The sequence below is a fragment of the Culicoides brevitarsis genome, chromosome 2 (assembly GCF_036172545.1).
Source record: "Culicoides brevitarsis isolate CSIRO-B50_1 chromosome 2, AGI_CSIRO_Cbre_v1, whole genome shotgun sequence".
Classification (NCBI taxonomy): Eukaryota; Metazoa; Arthropoda; class Insecta; order Diptera; family Ceratopogonidae; genus Culicoides; species Culicoides brevitarsis.
In genome coordinates, this window is record NC_087086.1 from 18,245,685 (window position 1) to 18,259,271 (window position 13,587).

The 13,587-nt window shown below is 32.9% G+C and overlaps 3 protein-coding genes across 7 annotated transcripts in view; 1 reads left to right on the plus strand and 2 right to left on the minus strand.

Annotated features, from left to right (window-relative positions):
• Window positions 1-2,715: 2,715 nt before the first annotated feature.
• On the minus strand, window positions 2,716-3,588 carry LOC134828653 (uncharacterized). The gene is made up of 2 exons (XM_063841634.1): window positions 3,313-3,588; window positions 2,716-2,865 (listed from the first exon to the last, which is right to left on the minus strand). The coding sequence occupies exons 1-2, from the start codon at window positions 3,586-3,588 to the stop codon at window positions 2,716-2,718; spliced, it is 426 nt and encodes a 141-aa protein (XP_063697704.1).
• Window positions 3,589-5,776: 2,188 nt separating this feature from the next.
• LOC134831889 (RNA exonuclease 5) lies at window positions 5,777-8,063 on the plus strand. The gene is made up of 2 exons (XM_063845720.1): window positions 5,777-5,858; window positions 5,928-8,063. The coding sequence occupies exon 2, from the start codon at window positions 5,985-5,987 to the stop codon at window positions 7,881-7,883; it is 1,899 nt and encodes a 632-aa protein (XP_063701790.1). The 5' UTR covers window positions 5,777-5,858; window positions 5,928-5,984; the 3' UTR covers window positions 7,884-8,063.
• A 994-nt stretch (window positions 8,064-9,057) lies between these two features.
• LOC134832722 (protein bark beetle) overlaps window positions 9,058-13,587 on the minus strand; it is a 57,498-nt gene continuing 52,968 nt past the window's right edge. For 4 of the 5 annotated variants that reach the window (XM_063846846.1, XM_063846848.1, XM_063846849.1 and 1 more), the window contains exons 5-11: window positions 13,357-13,568; window positions 12,153-12,508; window positions 11,968-12,093; window positions 11,787-11,813; window positions 11,272-11,616; window positions 10,852-11,200; window positions 9,058-10,583 (exon numbers count right to left, since the gene is read on the minus strand). In XM_063846846.1, the coding sequence (XP_063702916.1) occupies window positions 9,555-10,583; window positions 10,852-11,200; window positions 11,272-11,616; window positions 11,787-11,813; window positions 11,968-12,093; window positions 12,153-12,508; window positions 13,357-13,568 (2,444 nt within the window). In that variant the 3' untranslated portion in view covers window positions 9,058-9,554. Of the gene's footprint in view, window positions 10,584-10,731; window positions 10,774-10,851; window positions 11,201-11,271; window positions 11,617-11,786; window positions 11,814-11,967; window positions 12,094-12,152; window positions 12,509-13,356; window positions 13,569-13,587 lie in introns of all 5 variants that reach the window. The other variant, XM_063846850.1, reaches the window with a different exon arrangement.

Genomic DNA, 13,587 nt, shown 5'->3' on the forward strand with positions numbered 1-13,587 from the left:
TGTTTGAAACTCGCTAAAAGAGTTTTTATCATGAAAATTGTTTATTTAATATTATTTTTTATCAATTTCGGTCTGTTAAAAGCTTCTCCCGTAAGTCCTGATGAAATTTTCAACACCTGCATCGAAGAAACAAAAACTCCTTCCGAAATTATCCATAAAATGATCGAAGAACAATCTTCTCACGAGCATGATGAGCATTATCTGGACCCGCTCAGTGGATATTGCTTCGAAAAGTGCATTTGTACCAAATTTGGCTTATGTGATGATTCTGGAAATTTTATTGTTGATAAATTTGATGAGATCGGGCATGCGTTGGATGTTTCAATTGATAAAGTAAGCATATTTTTCTTATTTTAAAAGAATTTCTGAATAAATTTTTTTTAGATGCGTGACGGAATTTCTAATTGCAATCAAATTATGGATGACGATGACTGCGAAAGAGTTCACAAGCGATTCGTTTGTTTGCACAATAATGTTTTTAATGGTTTCTTGATATAATTATTCGTGATTTTAATTGATTCTAAGGAATTTTAAGGCTAAAATTAAATTAAAAGTCATTCTTAATATCAATTCTGCTCATATTCGGTCGATTTTTGAAAATAAATAAAGTGTAAAAGTATCTAAAAGTAATATTTTCAATAAAATTTCTTAAAATATTTGCTCAAAACAATTTTTAAGTATGGAAAAAAGAATTAATTTTCGCAATAAAACAAAAGCATTTAATTTTGAAATTAAATTATCGTAAATTTTGATCGTTTTCAACAAAAATTGAATTAAAATCGGTAATTTTCGAAATGTGGTAATTTTTCAAAAATTATTATTTACATTTTTTCATAGGTTTGAAGTGAAAATTTTAATTATATTTAAAAAAAAACGAATGAGCAAAATTTAATAAATAAATCGTTTTTTTCGTAAAAACCACTTTCAAAGATTTTTTTTTTCAATAAATAAAATTTAGAAGTAAAAAGTTTATATTTATTTCAGATCATAGTATTTTCCTCAGTCGCTAAAAATATTTAGTAGTTTATTGTGTTTGTTCAGTTGGTGCGGGAGTTTCACCTTCTTTTTCGCCTTCACGACGTTTGTGCCAGCCTTTTCCATCCTTTGGCGGAGGTCCACGACGTTCGTGTCCCGGATGATCTCCGTCACGTGGAGGTCCGCGACGCCCATGCCCTTTTCCGGGATGCTCTCCATGCGGAGGTCCATGCCCATGAGGTCCATGGGGACGATGACGTGCTTCGGGAACTTCCTCAAAGAGACACTTGAAGCGTTTGTGCACAGTTTCGCAGTCATCGGCTCCCGTCATGGCATTACATTTGGTAATTGCGGGATTAAGCTGAAAAATTATTTTTAATAAAATTTTATTTTTAATTGTTTTAGAATTTAAAAAAAACGTACTTTATCAGCAGCAACTCCATGTTTCAAGAATTTCTCGGCAACTAATTTGTGTTCGGCATCACAAACTTCCAATTTTTCACACATGCATTTTTCGAAGCACCATCCCTTCGGGTCTTCAATATTTTCGTGATTTTTGATTTTTTCGACGACATCATCGGGCGCATTTGTGCTTTCCTTGCATTGTCCAACGGCTTCACGGACAGCGGCGAATTTTTCTCTGTGTTCTGCGTCATGTGGGGGTCCATGGGGACGACGACGAGCTTCAGGAACTTCTTCATAAAGGCACTTGAAGCGTTTGTGAACTGTTTCACAGTCATCAGCTCCCGATAATTGGTTACATTTTTCAAGAGCGGGGTTCAACTACATCAAAAAATTAAAATTTTTACTTAAATTTTTAAAATTTCACAAAAAAAAACTTACTTTTTCCGGTGTCACTCGATCAAACTTCAAAAATTTCTCAGGAAGAATTTTGTGTTGCGCATCACAAGCTTCCATTTTTTCGCACATGCATTTTTCGAAGCACCATCCCTTGGGGTCTTCGACATTTTCGTGATTTTTTATTTTTTCGATAACTTCATCGGAAGCACTTGTACTTTCTTTGCACTGTTGAACGGACTCACGGATTGCCGCAAATTTTTCCTTGTGTTTGTCTCCGTGCTTTCCTCTGTGTGGCGGATCGGCTCCGACAGTTGCGATTAACGCAACACACGCGACAATTACGAAAAATCTCATTTTTTCAGAAGTTACCTTACGAAAGCTCCTTCTAAACTGACACAAAAATCGGAGAACGGTCACTTTTATACTTTTCGTGTCGGTGTGTGGCGAGAATGGGAGAATTTTTAATCATTTTTTTTTGTGAGTTGACGAGAAAAAAAGATTTAACGAGAGTTTTTTTTTGCTTAGAATATTTCCCTTTGAGAAATTTTTGCGTCTTTCATTACTTCGGAAATGCGAATTTCACGCAAATAAAAATTCCAAAAGGGTCACGATAGGAAAAAAACCAAAGATTGATAAGTAAGAAGACGATTAATTGATTATTATGTTTTACTTGCCATTCTACTACTCACTCGATCACCGAATTTTTTTTTTGGTGCTTCAACTTTTTTTTGTTATGTCACGATTTATTGTGGCGAGAGATTAGAAGTGCTTGCGAAACAAATGCGAAGAACGAAACACAGAAAAAAAATCAAAATAAACAATCAAGGCGAGATAGAAAGGTGACGGAGATCAAAATTAATAATTTTATGAAAGCAACTCTTCGTTTGGTTAAAAAAAAAAAATTTTTTACTTCATAAAAACAATAATTCGGTCATCAACTTATTCTTCAGCTGTTGCCTTAGGCGGCGATAAGGCTTTGAATTCACGAACTTCTGGAATTTTCTCAAAGAGACACTTGAAGCGCATGTGAACCATTTCGCACTCGTTTTCGGACGTCAATTCGTTGCATTTTGGCAGGAATTCAGCGATCTGTAAAAATAAATTTTGTAAAATTTTAATTAAAATCTTTAAAAAAATCATTAAAATTTCCACTAAAAATGAATTTAAATTAAAATTTTAATGATTTACGATAATTTTACGTGAAATTTGATCAAAAATGACAAATTTTGCGCCTTATGATGAATTTAAAATCAATAAAAGGCAAAAAATTTGTAATTTTTATAAAATTTTACAAAATAAATTTTAAAAAACGATCAAAAAGTATCAAAATTTGCGTTAAAATTTAAGTAAATGTCACTAAAAGGCACAAAATTTGTTAAATTTTGGTTCAATCATTGAGTTTTACAAAATAATTTCAATCAATTTATTTTTTAAAACTCAAATTTTGTATTGAAAATCATTAAATTTGACTAAAAACGTTCTTAAGATAGCAAATTTTGATGATTTTTGTTAAAACTTTCAAATAAATTTTCTTACCTTTTCCTGTGGAACTTTAGGATGATCCGTAAAAGGTCCCGTGGTTAACTTGAATTTTTCGTCACACACTCCGAGGCCTCTGCACAAACACTTTTCGAAGCAGAATCCTTTGGCATCGTCAAAGTTCAAGTCATGTTCCTGAATTTTCTTCAGGACTTCAGGAGAGACTTCGGTATCAGCCACACATTTTCCAAGAGTTTCTGCGATGACAGATGGTTCGGGAGGAGAACGTGCTGAAACTGCAGCAATTAGAACGATAAAAACGAAGAATTTCATGATTAAGATGTTTAAAGCAACGATAAAAGTGAATGAATTGCCAAAAAATTAGAAAAAGACGGCTTTATATAGTGAAATAATGAAGAGGATGATGAATTATTAATCAGTTTTTTGCATTTTAATTGATTAATTTTATCTAAAGTGACTTTTAGATGACTTTATTGGTCATAAAAAAATTATTTATGAGATTTTAAGCAGAATATTTGAAGATTATATTACAAAAAATCGCAAAAGGTCTTTAAAGTGTAAAAATATTTACAATTTTTTATTCGATTTGATCTTCTTTTGACTTCTAGAGAACAAAAAAAATTGTTATGTCATCTTTGTTTACATTTTTTGCAGTTCTTAAGCAATAGCGCGTGCGATAATCTTCTAAATTACATTTTTTTTTATTTTTAATTTTTTTTAATAAAAATAAATAATTTTTTAATTAAAAATTAATTAGTTTAACAATTTTTAGTTTAACAAAAAAATATACTTATTTTTATTTTTTAATAAAAAAAATATTTTTTTAAATTTTTTTATATATAATTTTTAATTTTAAAGAAATTATTTAATTTAATTTTTAAAAAATATTAAATTAAATTAAATAATTTCTTTAAAATTTAAAATTATTTATAAAAAATTACCAAAACGTTAAAAAAATCATTAAAAAGAAGCAATTTTGTTGCATTTTTGTCGTCATCGTCGGTTGAATCCATCTCCGCATAAAATTAACTTACAAAATCAATCAACCACAAACCCGCCGACTGCAATGCCAACGAAAAATATGATTAATTGTGTCGCTCATGGAGTAACTCGGCGCATTTATTGCTATAAAATCAACGAAAAAAAAACTCACTTTTTTACGGAAACAAGTTTTGTGTATAAATTTTTTGGCTTTACGTTGCGTGATTTACCAAACAACCAGCCAGTCGCTCACTTTTGTTCAATCGCAGCACAACATTCAGCCATGAAATTCGTTTTGATCGTAATTTTTGCCGTTCTTGCGGTTACTTTTGCTCTTCCATCGCCTCTGGAGAAACGATTGAACTTGGGAATCCACAAAGACAAGTGCCAAGCCGAGTCAGGAGCATCTCCCGAAAGCATCGAACACATTCGGAACCATGAGCCAATCGACGATGACGAAGGAAAGTGCTTCAAAAAGTGCATGTGCGACAATTTGGGATTGTGTGATGCGGAAATGAAGATAAGACCGGAAGTTTTGTTGGAGAAGAAGCCATTTTTGCCAGCAGAAAAGGTAAGAAATTCGAAATTTTTAGAAAAAAAATCTTAATTTTAAGAGAATTTTAATTTTAGGTCTTCAGAGAAGTGACCAAATGCAACGAATTGAAAGGATACAACGATTGCGACACAGTTTTTACGCGCTATTTGTGCTTCTGGGAGAACGTACCTGAAGTCAAAAGTCACAAACCATGGTAGAAAGAAGTTCGATGCTGAACGAAATTAATGACCTACGTTAAAAATTTACATATTTTTTGTGTTCAAAAGTGACGTAATTTATTTTTTTGTTATAAGAATTAAAGAAGGTGAAGAAAAAAAATGATTTATAGATTTCTTTTAATGGAAAGTTTTTTTCAACTCACAAATTTCTAAAGAAAAATGATAATTTTTTTATAAAATTTATTTTTATGAGTTTCGACTTTTAAAGCTTCGAAAATTATTTTTAAAAAATAAATAAAAGATAATTTCTAAAATTTACTTAATTTTACAAACATTTTTAAAAAATTAAAAACTTAAGTAAAATTTTTAAATTTTTTTTTAACAGAAAACGTAAAAAATTTCTAAAATAAAGCAGAAATTAAAAAAAAAAAAAAAATTTATTAGAATTTTTTTTCAGGCCCGACTTAAGCTTAAGTTTAAGTCACTTTAATTTGACTTAAGAAAAATTAATTGGCTTGATTTGATTCTGACCTATGATTCTGATTCTGAACTATTTAATTCATTTAATTTTTTTTCGTTTTTTGAAAAATGATTTTTTTTTACGAAAAACATAAAAAAAATCCTAAAATTTGATCAAAAATCACCAAAAAGTCACAAGGTCATTAATTTTTGACTTATTCTAAAACTTAAGCTTAAGTCCTTTAAGTCAATTTTTTTTTTAATTTAGCGCCATCTGTTGCCTTATCACTTTCATTCGTCTCACGGATATTTGATGAGGAGTAACAATTTGTGTAAATTGCGGGCCAAAATCCCTCTCATATGGTGAAGTAAACAAATAACCAAAAATCCCATAAAATCGTCAAATTTCGATAGAATTTAATCGAAATGTAAGTTGTTCTTATTCCTAAAATCCAATTTAATGCTTCCAACTTACAAAAATTTAATTTTCCTTCCAGATAACGTCAGAATTTCATCAAAATCCATCGAATTCCGCCACAGACAGAAAGCACACCATGAAAATGCTTTCAACGAAGAAAGAGGAACGTCTCGAGCGGAAAAAGAAGAAACTTTCTGCATTGGCGACGATGATGGAAATTAATGCTGCCGAGAAATCCGACGAGCCTGAAGCGAAAAAGAAAAAAGTTGAAATGACAGAAACTCCCGCAAAGCTCTCTGATGAGCAATACAAAGATCTCAAGAAGGAATTGGCTCGAAAACGGAGCGAATTGAAAAATGTTCCAGTTTTGCGATTGAAACCGATTGCTAAGAAAGCCTCGTTGGAGGAGCTAAAAAATGATGACAGAACGCCTTTGTTACTTGACGACATCCAGAACTTGTTGATGGTCTCACTGCTGAAAAATCACAGTCCTTTCACGCCATGGCGATGGTGTCACCTGGAAAAAGTCAATAAACTCACGCAAAGTGTCGTGCTGCTGGTTGACGGAATAAATTCCTATGAATTTGTGTCGAACGAGAGTTTGTTGGTGAAAAGTCGCGACATTTTCGAGACAAAATTGGAAGTTTTGCTGCCCGAGAGTGACGAGAAGAAAATTGTCGAGCATCTTGCGTGTGTTCCGTTGACAGAATCGTACAAAGAGCGTCTGATACGGGCGCATGGAACGTTAGAAGCAGCAATGGGAGCGAATATCGACCACAAACTCGTCTATAAAACAGTTTTTCCAGTGCATGAAGCACCTGACGAGCTCAAAACTGCCGACGAGGAAGACACTGAACTGCCGGAAGGCGATAAATTCTCACGTGTACAGCTACTACTTTCACCTTTGCAGATGATTGACGAAGATTACCCGATTCCCTTGAAGGGCGAACTGGCAACACGTTGCAAAAACTACATAATGACGCAAGATTCGTACCTTCCGGTGACCGCAAAGAGTCCCATGTTCGGTTTGGATTGCGAAATGTGCAAAGTTGTGAGTGGGAGACATGAAGTTGCCCGTGTTTCGGTCGTTAATGAGCAATATGAGAGTGTTTATGAAACTTTAGTTCGTCCCGAACTGCAAATTATGGACTACCTAACACCTTTTTCCGGTATCACGAAGGAAATTATGGACGGAGCGACAAAAACCCTGAAGGAAGTTCAACAAGATTTACGAAAAATTCTCACACCAGATGCAATTTTGGTCGGACAATCGCTGCAATTCGATTTGCACGGCTTAAACATGATGCATCCGTACATTATTGACACTTCGGTAATTTTCAACATATCTGGCGAGCGGCAACGAAAGTCAAAATTACAAACACTCGCCAAGGAATTTCTCGGGGAGGAAATTCAAAAAGCCTACACGGGACACAATTCCATCGAAGACAGTTGCGCAAGTTTAAAACTCGCCAAACTCAAGTTATCTCACGACATTTACTTCGGCGACGCATTTTTGCAACGTAAACGCGAACTGGCCAACTACAAATCTCCATCAGCTTTGAAGAAAGAGACCGAAAATGTGAATCAAGAACCCGTTCAACAAGTTGCCACAACTATTTTCAGTCACATGGCGAAAAAGAAGAAAAAATCGCTGATTGTTACAACGGCAAATACCGAAGTTAATTACGAAGAATACTTTAAAAAGGCCGAAAGTAACAATCCAGTGCAGTGTTTGCAAGTGTCGACAGCGAAAAAGGCCGTCAGTAAGGCGAGTGAAATGTTAATTGATCACGAATTTGCTTTGACGCACGTGAAAATGACGGAAAACGACGAAAGTGTGGCAAGCAAAATGCAAAAAGTTGATAAATTTGTGTCAAAATTGTGGAAAAGTGTCGCACTAAATGGACTTTTTGTCGTGATTTTGGCTGGAAAAAGCAATAGCGGAGTTGCCCTCATACAAATTAAGAACAGGGAGAATTGTAGCTTTAATAGTGCTGTGGATGAGGAACCAGTTGACGGAAATACATCTGATTGATTGTATTTAGGAAATAATAAAAATTAAATTTTTATTTAAATTTTTTTCATTTTTTTTACATTTTTAACCCGGAGGGTTTTAACGATAGCCCAAAATTCAAATGAATTCCACTAGTTTCTTGATTTTTTGATGTTTTTTTGGGAAAAATTTATCTGGAGGCTAAATCTAAGAAAAAATCCCATTTCAAAAGTCGAAAATCCATTGGGGCAAAATAAAAAAAAGTTTAAAATTTCAACAAAAATTTTGTTTGTCTATTTTAATAATTTTTCAAAGAATTTTCAAAAATTTGAAAATTTTTTAAAATTTTAAATTTTGAAGAACTTCTTTACTAAAAATGATATGCTTACTTAATTTTCTTCCCTAAAAATAATTTTTCGAAAAGTTTTGAATTTATGTTTTCAAATTTAAAAAATATTTTTTTTATGAAAAATTATTTATTTTTTAATTTAATATTTTCATTTTTTGTCGAATAAGGATTTTAATGAGGAAGGGGGGAAAATAAATATTTTTTGAATTTTTGTTTTTAATTTTTTAACGTTTTTAGACTTGAAACGTTGATTCTTGACATTAATTAATTTTACTTTATATTATTTTTAAATTTGAACTCAAAAGTGGAAACAATTCAATTAAATTCTTCTAGAAAAAAATTATTTTGGCCACATGACTTAAAAAAATTTTCATTTGAATATGAATAGAAAACATCTTGTTAACGAGAATTTCTTGTGATTTTTGTAAACAGTAAATTTTGATAATTTTTCAATCAAAAAATGTCAAAAATATTTAAATTTTTAATTTAATTTTTATTTTTCCCCCGGAATTTTTTCGACAAAATCGGAAGGGGGGAAGCAAAAAATGTTTATATTAAATTTATTCGCCTTAGTTGAATTGCTCTGAAATTAATTTTAAATAAGAAATTTTCAATGTAAATAGATATGTATTTAAAATTTTGATTTTGCCTCACTTTTTGAATTCGCCTCCGTTTTTGGGACAGAAAGTTCGACAAAAATTTGGAGCAGCCTTAATTGAGAAAAATTTATTAATTTACACATTTTATAACTAAATGCAAGCAAGAATAAAAATTCTTTTGATTTTTATTAATAATCGACTTTATTTTTCATATATTTTTGTTATAAATTTATAAATTTCCTAAAAATTGTCTGATAGTCAACTTGCCTAACTAACTTATTTTTTTTTTCAAATAAATCGTTGCTTTTTAATTTAAAAAATTATTTCTTAAAATAAACTTTTTTATACATTTTCATACAATTTCTCATAAATTTGTAACATAACTTTGCTTAACATTAACAAGTCTTAAAAATCTAAAGTACGGAATGTGATACGGAATGATGTGAAACAATATTTACATTTTTTGTCGTTTCTCCTAATTTTAACTTAAAAAAATCTTTATTTGGCTAAAATTAAAATTAAGGTATAAAAAAAATGCATTTTTGACTTTTTTTTTTGTCGTGATAAAAATTTAGCACTAAATTTAAGCATTTGATTGGACGTAACTCGTTTAAAATCACATTTTTTGATTGTTTTGTTCTAATTTTAGCGTTTTTTTATTAAGGCAGCAACACTTGAAGTCTGACTTGTTGGAGGGAATGTTCGTTAGTTGCTCATTTTCTTAATTAATTGTGAGATCGTTCAACTTTTATCTACAAAAAATGTCTACATTGCTGTCTCCAGCGGTTGACTAAAGCTCCGATTGTCGTTCGTTAGCTGCCCGGTGCCTCCTCCCGGATGCCCATTGACAGTTTCATCGTCGAAATTTGTCTCCAGCAGTGCTTCACTTTTACTCCTGCTGTAGCTCGGGGCATTTTTTCGACTAGATGGAATCAGTGACGGACCACTTTTTGTCGGGGAATCTTCGCCCGAGCTCTCGTACACGGTTTTTGGTCGATCGTGAACCGCAGGCTGCATTGTCGAGTCCCGCATCTTTTGCATGGCTTTGTAATAAGATTCGGGTCTCTTGACTTCGGGCGGTTCCACTTGCAGCGCATTGGGACGACGAATTTCGGGCACTGCGTATTTGTGGGCTGGCGACGAATTGGCGGGCTTTGGAGCAATCACGGGAACTGGAGTACTGCGACTTGTGTGGAACGAAACGTCAGATTGGGGCGTTGGAGGATCCGGAGGCGGAGGCAAGAAACTGCTGTGACCACTGTTGCTGGGACGCGGAAGTGACTCGTATTCGGGCAAACGATGTTTGAGCTCCGTGAGGAACGAGAGACTTTCGTTCACGCCATTTCGCAGAGGCAAAGTACTCGAATTGCCGTAATAATCTGAGCCGGAATCGTCCGTTTGATGCATAATTGGAGCAGAATCGTCGTTTAGCTGGGTGCCAACGCTGTTGTTACGAGTACCAAACACCGAATTATCTTTAAATCCTTCGTTGCGGTAAGCGAGCTCGAATCCTTGTTCGTTGTACACTGGAAGACCATAGACTTTGGGACGCGGTTGCGGTTCGGGCTTTTGAATGTTGTTCGCATATTGCTCAAATTTCGGCGTAAGAATGTCATTGTAGCCTTGCGTGTTGGAATAATCGCCGTACGGGGCGTTTGAGGTGTCATAACGCTCTAACGACGTCTCCGAACTCAAAACGCTCTTCTCGATTGACTCAATGGAACCATCTCCGATCATTTTTTTGTAATCCGTTACAGTTGATTTTGTCAAAGTATCATTTGAGCGACCAACGACCTGCGAAAAAAAATGAAATAAATTAAAATTTGACATAAAAAATCGTTTTTAGAGACAATATCAACTAAAAATCAGATCTAAAAGGGAAAAACTAAACAAAAACCACTAAAAACGACGACATTCGGTGCAAACAACATCTAATTTTTACCTGTGTTGCTGCTTTTGTGCCTAACTAACTACGAATTTCCTACTTTTGGTGGCATTTTAGGGGATAAAGGGTAATTTTACTTCCAATTTTTGTTTAAAATCACTTAAAAACGATACTTACATAATTTCTTCGTCGTAACGACCCTTGGGGATCGATGCTGTTCAAGCTTCTCAAGCTCTGACGAATGCTGTTACGTCTCTCGAACCTCTGCATTTGCCGATGTTTCGTCTTGGAGTACCAACAACAGCACAAAATGAGCAGCAAAACAATTGCAACGACAAAAAGCACCACAACTGAGATGAAAACGATGTCAGCTGACCAAAAAATGGGCTTCAAAAACACTTTTGGATCAATTTCGCACACAAATGGATTTTTAGCTTCACAATCATCGAACTCTACGCTGCGATAAACGAACGACGTGCAACGATTTATGAAGTCCAGATCCTGAATCCAAACTCTTTCGGTGTATCTGATGTGAAAAAAAACAAAATTTCAGGTAAAAATCATTAAAAATTAAATTTTTTCTTGAAAAAATCTCACCTCAAATGCGCCATTTGCCTTTGCAGATAAAGCCATAGATGGGTAGTGTCTCCCCTAATGAATGGTAACGACGCATTATCACTTCGACAGAAATCTTTCGCCTCTTGATACGTCATGGGAGCTCCAACGTACATGTAACACGTATCTATTAACATCGACCATCCTGGAGGACATTTACCGCCATCGAGAATTGACAAATTATTCATCTGCAGAGGGAGGTATTGCACTTCCAAGAGTTGTGGGTCATCGATGCGATCACGAATTCGAGATCCGACAGCCAAAGTCTCGTTGTAACTCCAATAATTATGGGCTGCGTCGATTTTGGTCTTCCACAAATCAATTGTGCTGTTGGAAAAAATTCAAAAAATTAATTAAAAATCGGAAAAATTAAGGTAAAAATGAAAAATGAGACGAAAAACGATCCCAAAACCACAAAAAACCCAGTTGTTAGTGACAAACGGATGAAAAATGAATGATATCGTCAGTTGTGATATTAATTCATGGGAGATACTTGCCTATTCCAGTACTGCTGAACTTCGAATCTGCTTCCAGAAACGAAACGGAGGTAATTTTTTAAAAAGAAAGAAAAAGGAAAAAATATTTTTCTTAAGTTTCATGCATTCAATTCTACTTAAAACTACTTTTTTGTTAATATTTTCAGGTTTTTTTTCGAAAAAATCGATCAAAACTACTTACATCGATTTGTTAACTGTTATAATCTCGTAATCATTATCCGGATTATAGAAAATGTTGTCGATATAATGTTGTCCAGCAGTTCCTGCCACAATTGTTGCTCTGCCATGCCAATCCGTGGCGACATTACTGCAAAAATTGAAAATTATTCAATTTTAAATTCAAAAAATTAATTTTTTGTGACTTACTCATAAAATCCATTGTGACTCGTTGTTTGGTAAATTGGCAGTCGAACCTTATCAAAGCCGGAAATTTCAACTATTCGACCGCCCCAATTGCTGTGCACGTAATTGTAGGTAAAGTTGCTAACGACTTGCCTCAATCCGATGACATCTTTGTAACCAGCCTTATTTTGGGTGAAATAATTTTTGTAGATCGTTACTTCTTGGTACGGCGACGATTGACGTCCTTCGATTAAGAGTGATGGGCGATTTTTGTTGCGCGTGAATAAATTGTGGTGAATGTAGGCGCGTAAGGAAGTCGCTGAGCCACGAGAATCCGCACGAACAAATAAGCCTCCTTGGTTGTCTTGCACTAAATTGTTCTAAAAAAGAGTTTTTTACATTAATTTTAAATGAAAATCAAAAATAAAGTCCGATGCTCTATTTAAGAGTTCAAAACCCATAAACTTAATATTCTAAATAATTTAATATTCTTTTCTAATAGAGTAAAACTATCATTTTTTTCATAAAATAACTGAGCTTATTTTTCAATTTTTTTTACATTTATTTTTCATGGTTTAATTGAAAATATTCTGAAATTTAAATTTTGAAGTAAAAAATTTTGTAATTTTGTATGAAAAAAGCATTTCAAAACCTTTTTTATTAAATTTTATTTTCAAAATTTTTGGACTTTATTTTTGGTTTTCATTTGGAGTGGCTCAAAGTTCAAATTTTTTTTAAATCAAAATGGAGAAAAATAAAAAAAAAATTTAAACACTTTTTTCATACAAAATGACAAAATTCTAACAATTTTTAAGCGTTTTTTCGTACTTTTTGTTGTTTTTTTTTAATTATCCTTTGAGATTTGAAAATTTAAAATTGATTTTAGGCCTTTTCAAGTCAATATAAATTAATAAAATTTAAAAAATAATAATTTCAAGAAAAATAATTTTCAAATATTTTCAAAAATAAGTTCAGTAATTTTATGAAAATTATTTTTAGAGAAAAAAATACAATTTTCAATAATTTTTTTTTTTAATTATTTTTTTTTTTTTAATTAAGAAAGTTTTTTGAAAAATTATGAAGCTGTCATTTTTGAAGACATTTTTGACTTTTTTGATTTATTTTGCCACATTAGTTTTCTACTTTCAAAATGGGGTATTGAACTTTATTTTCGTTTGGAGCAACCTAAAATGTATTAATAAAAATATTTTTAACAAAAATTTCTTACTCTAAAGTACAGGGACTGCATATTTTGGACATCAACTGAGATCGGTGACTCACAAGTCGAGAAATTTCCGTACAACTGACGACAATTGTTCATAAATCGATTTCTTTCGAGCGTTAAAATTGGCGTAACTTCCCCAACGGAAACATATTCGATCGCACCGCCGACATTATTGACAATTTCCGAGTTGGAGATGTTATGTTGAGCATCACGATCTACAAAAACATAATTTTA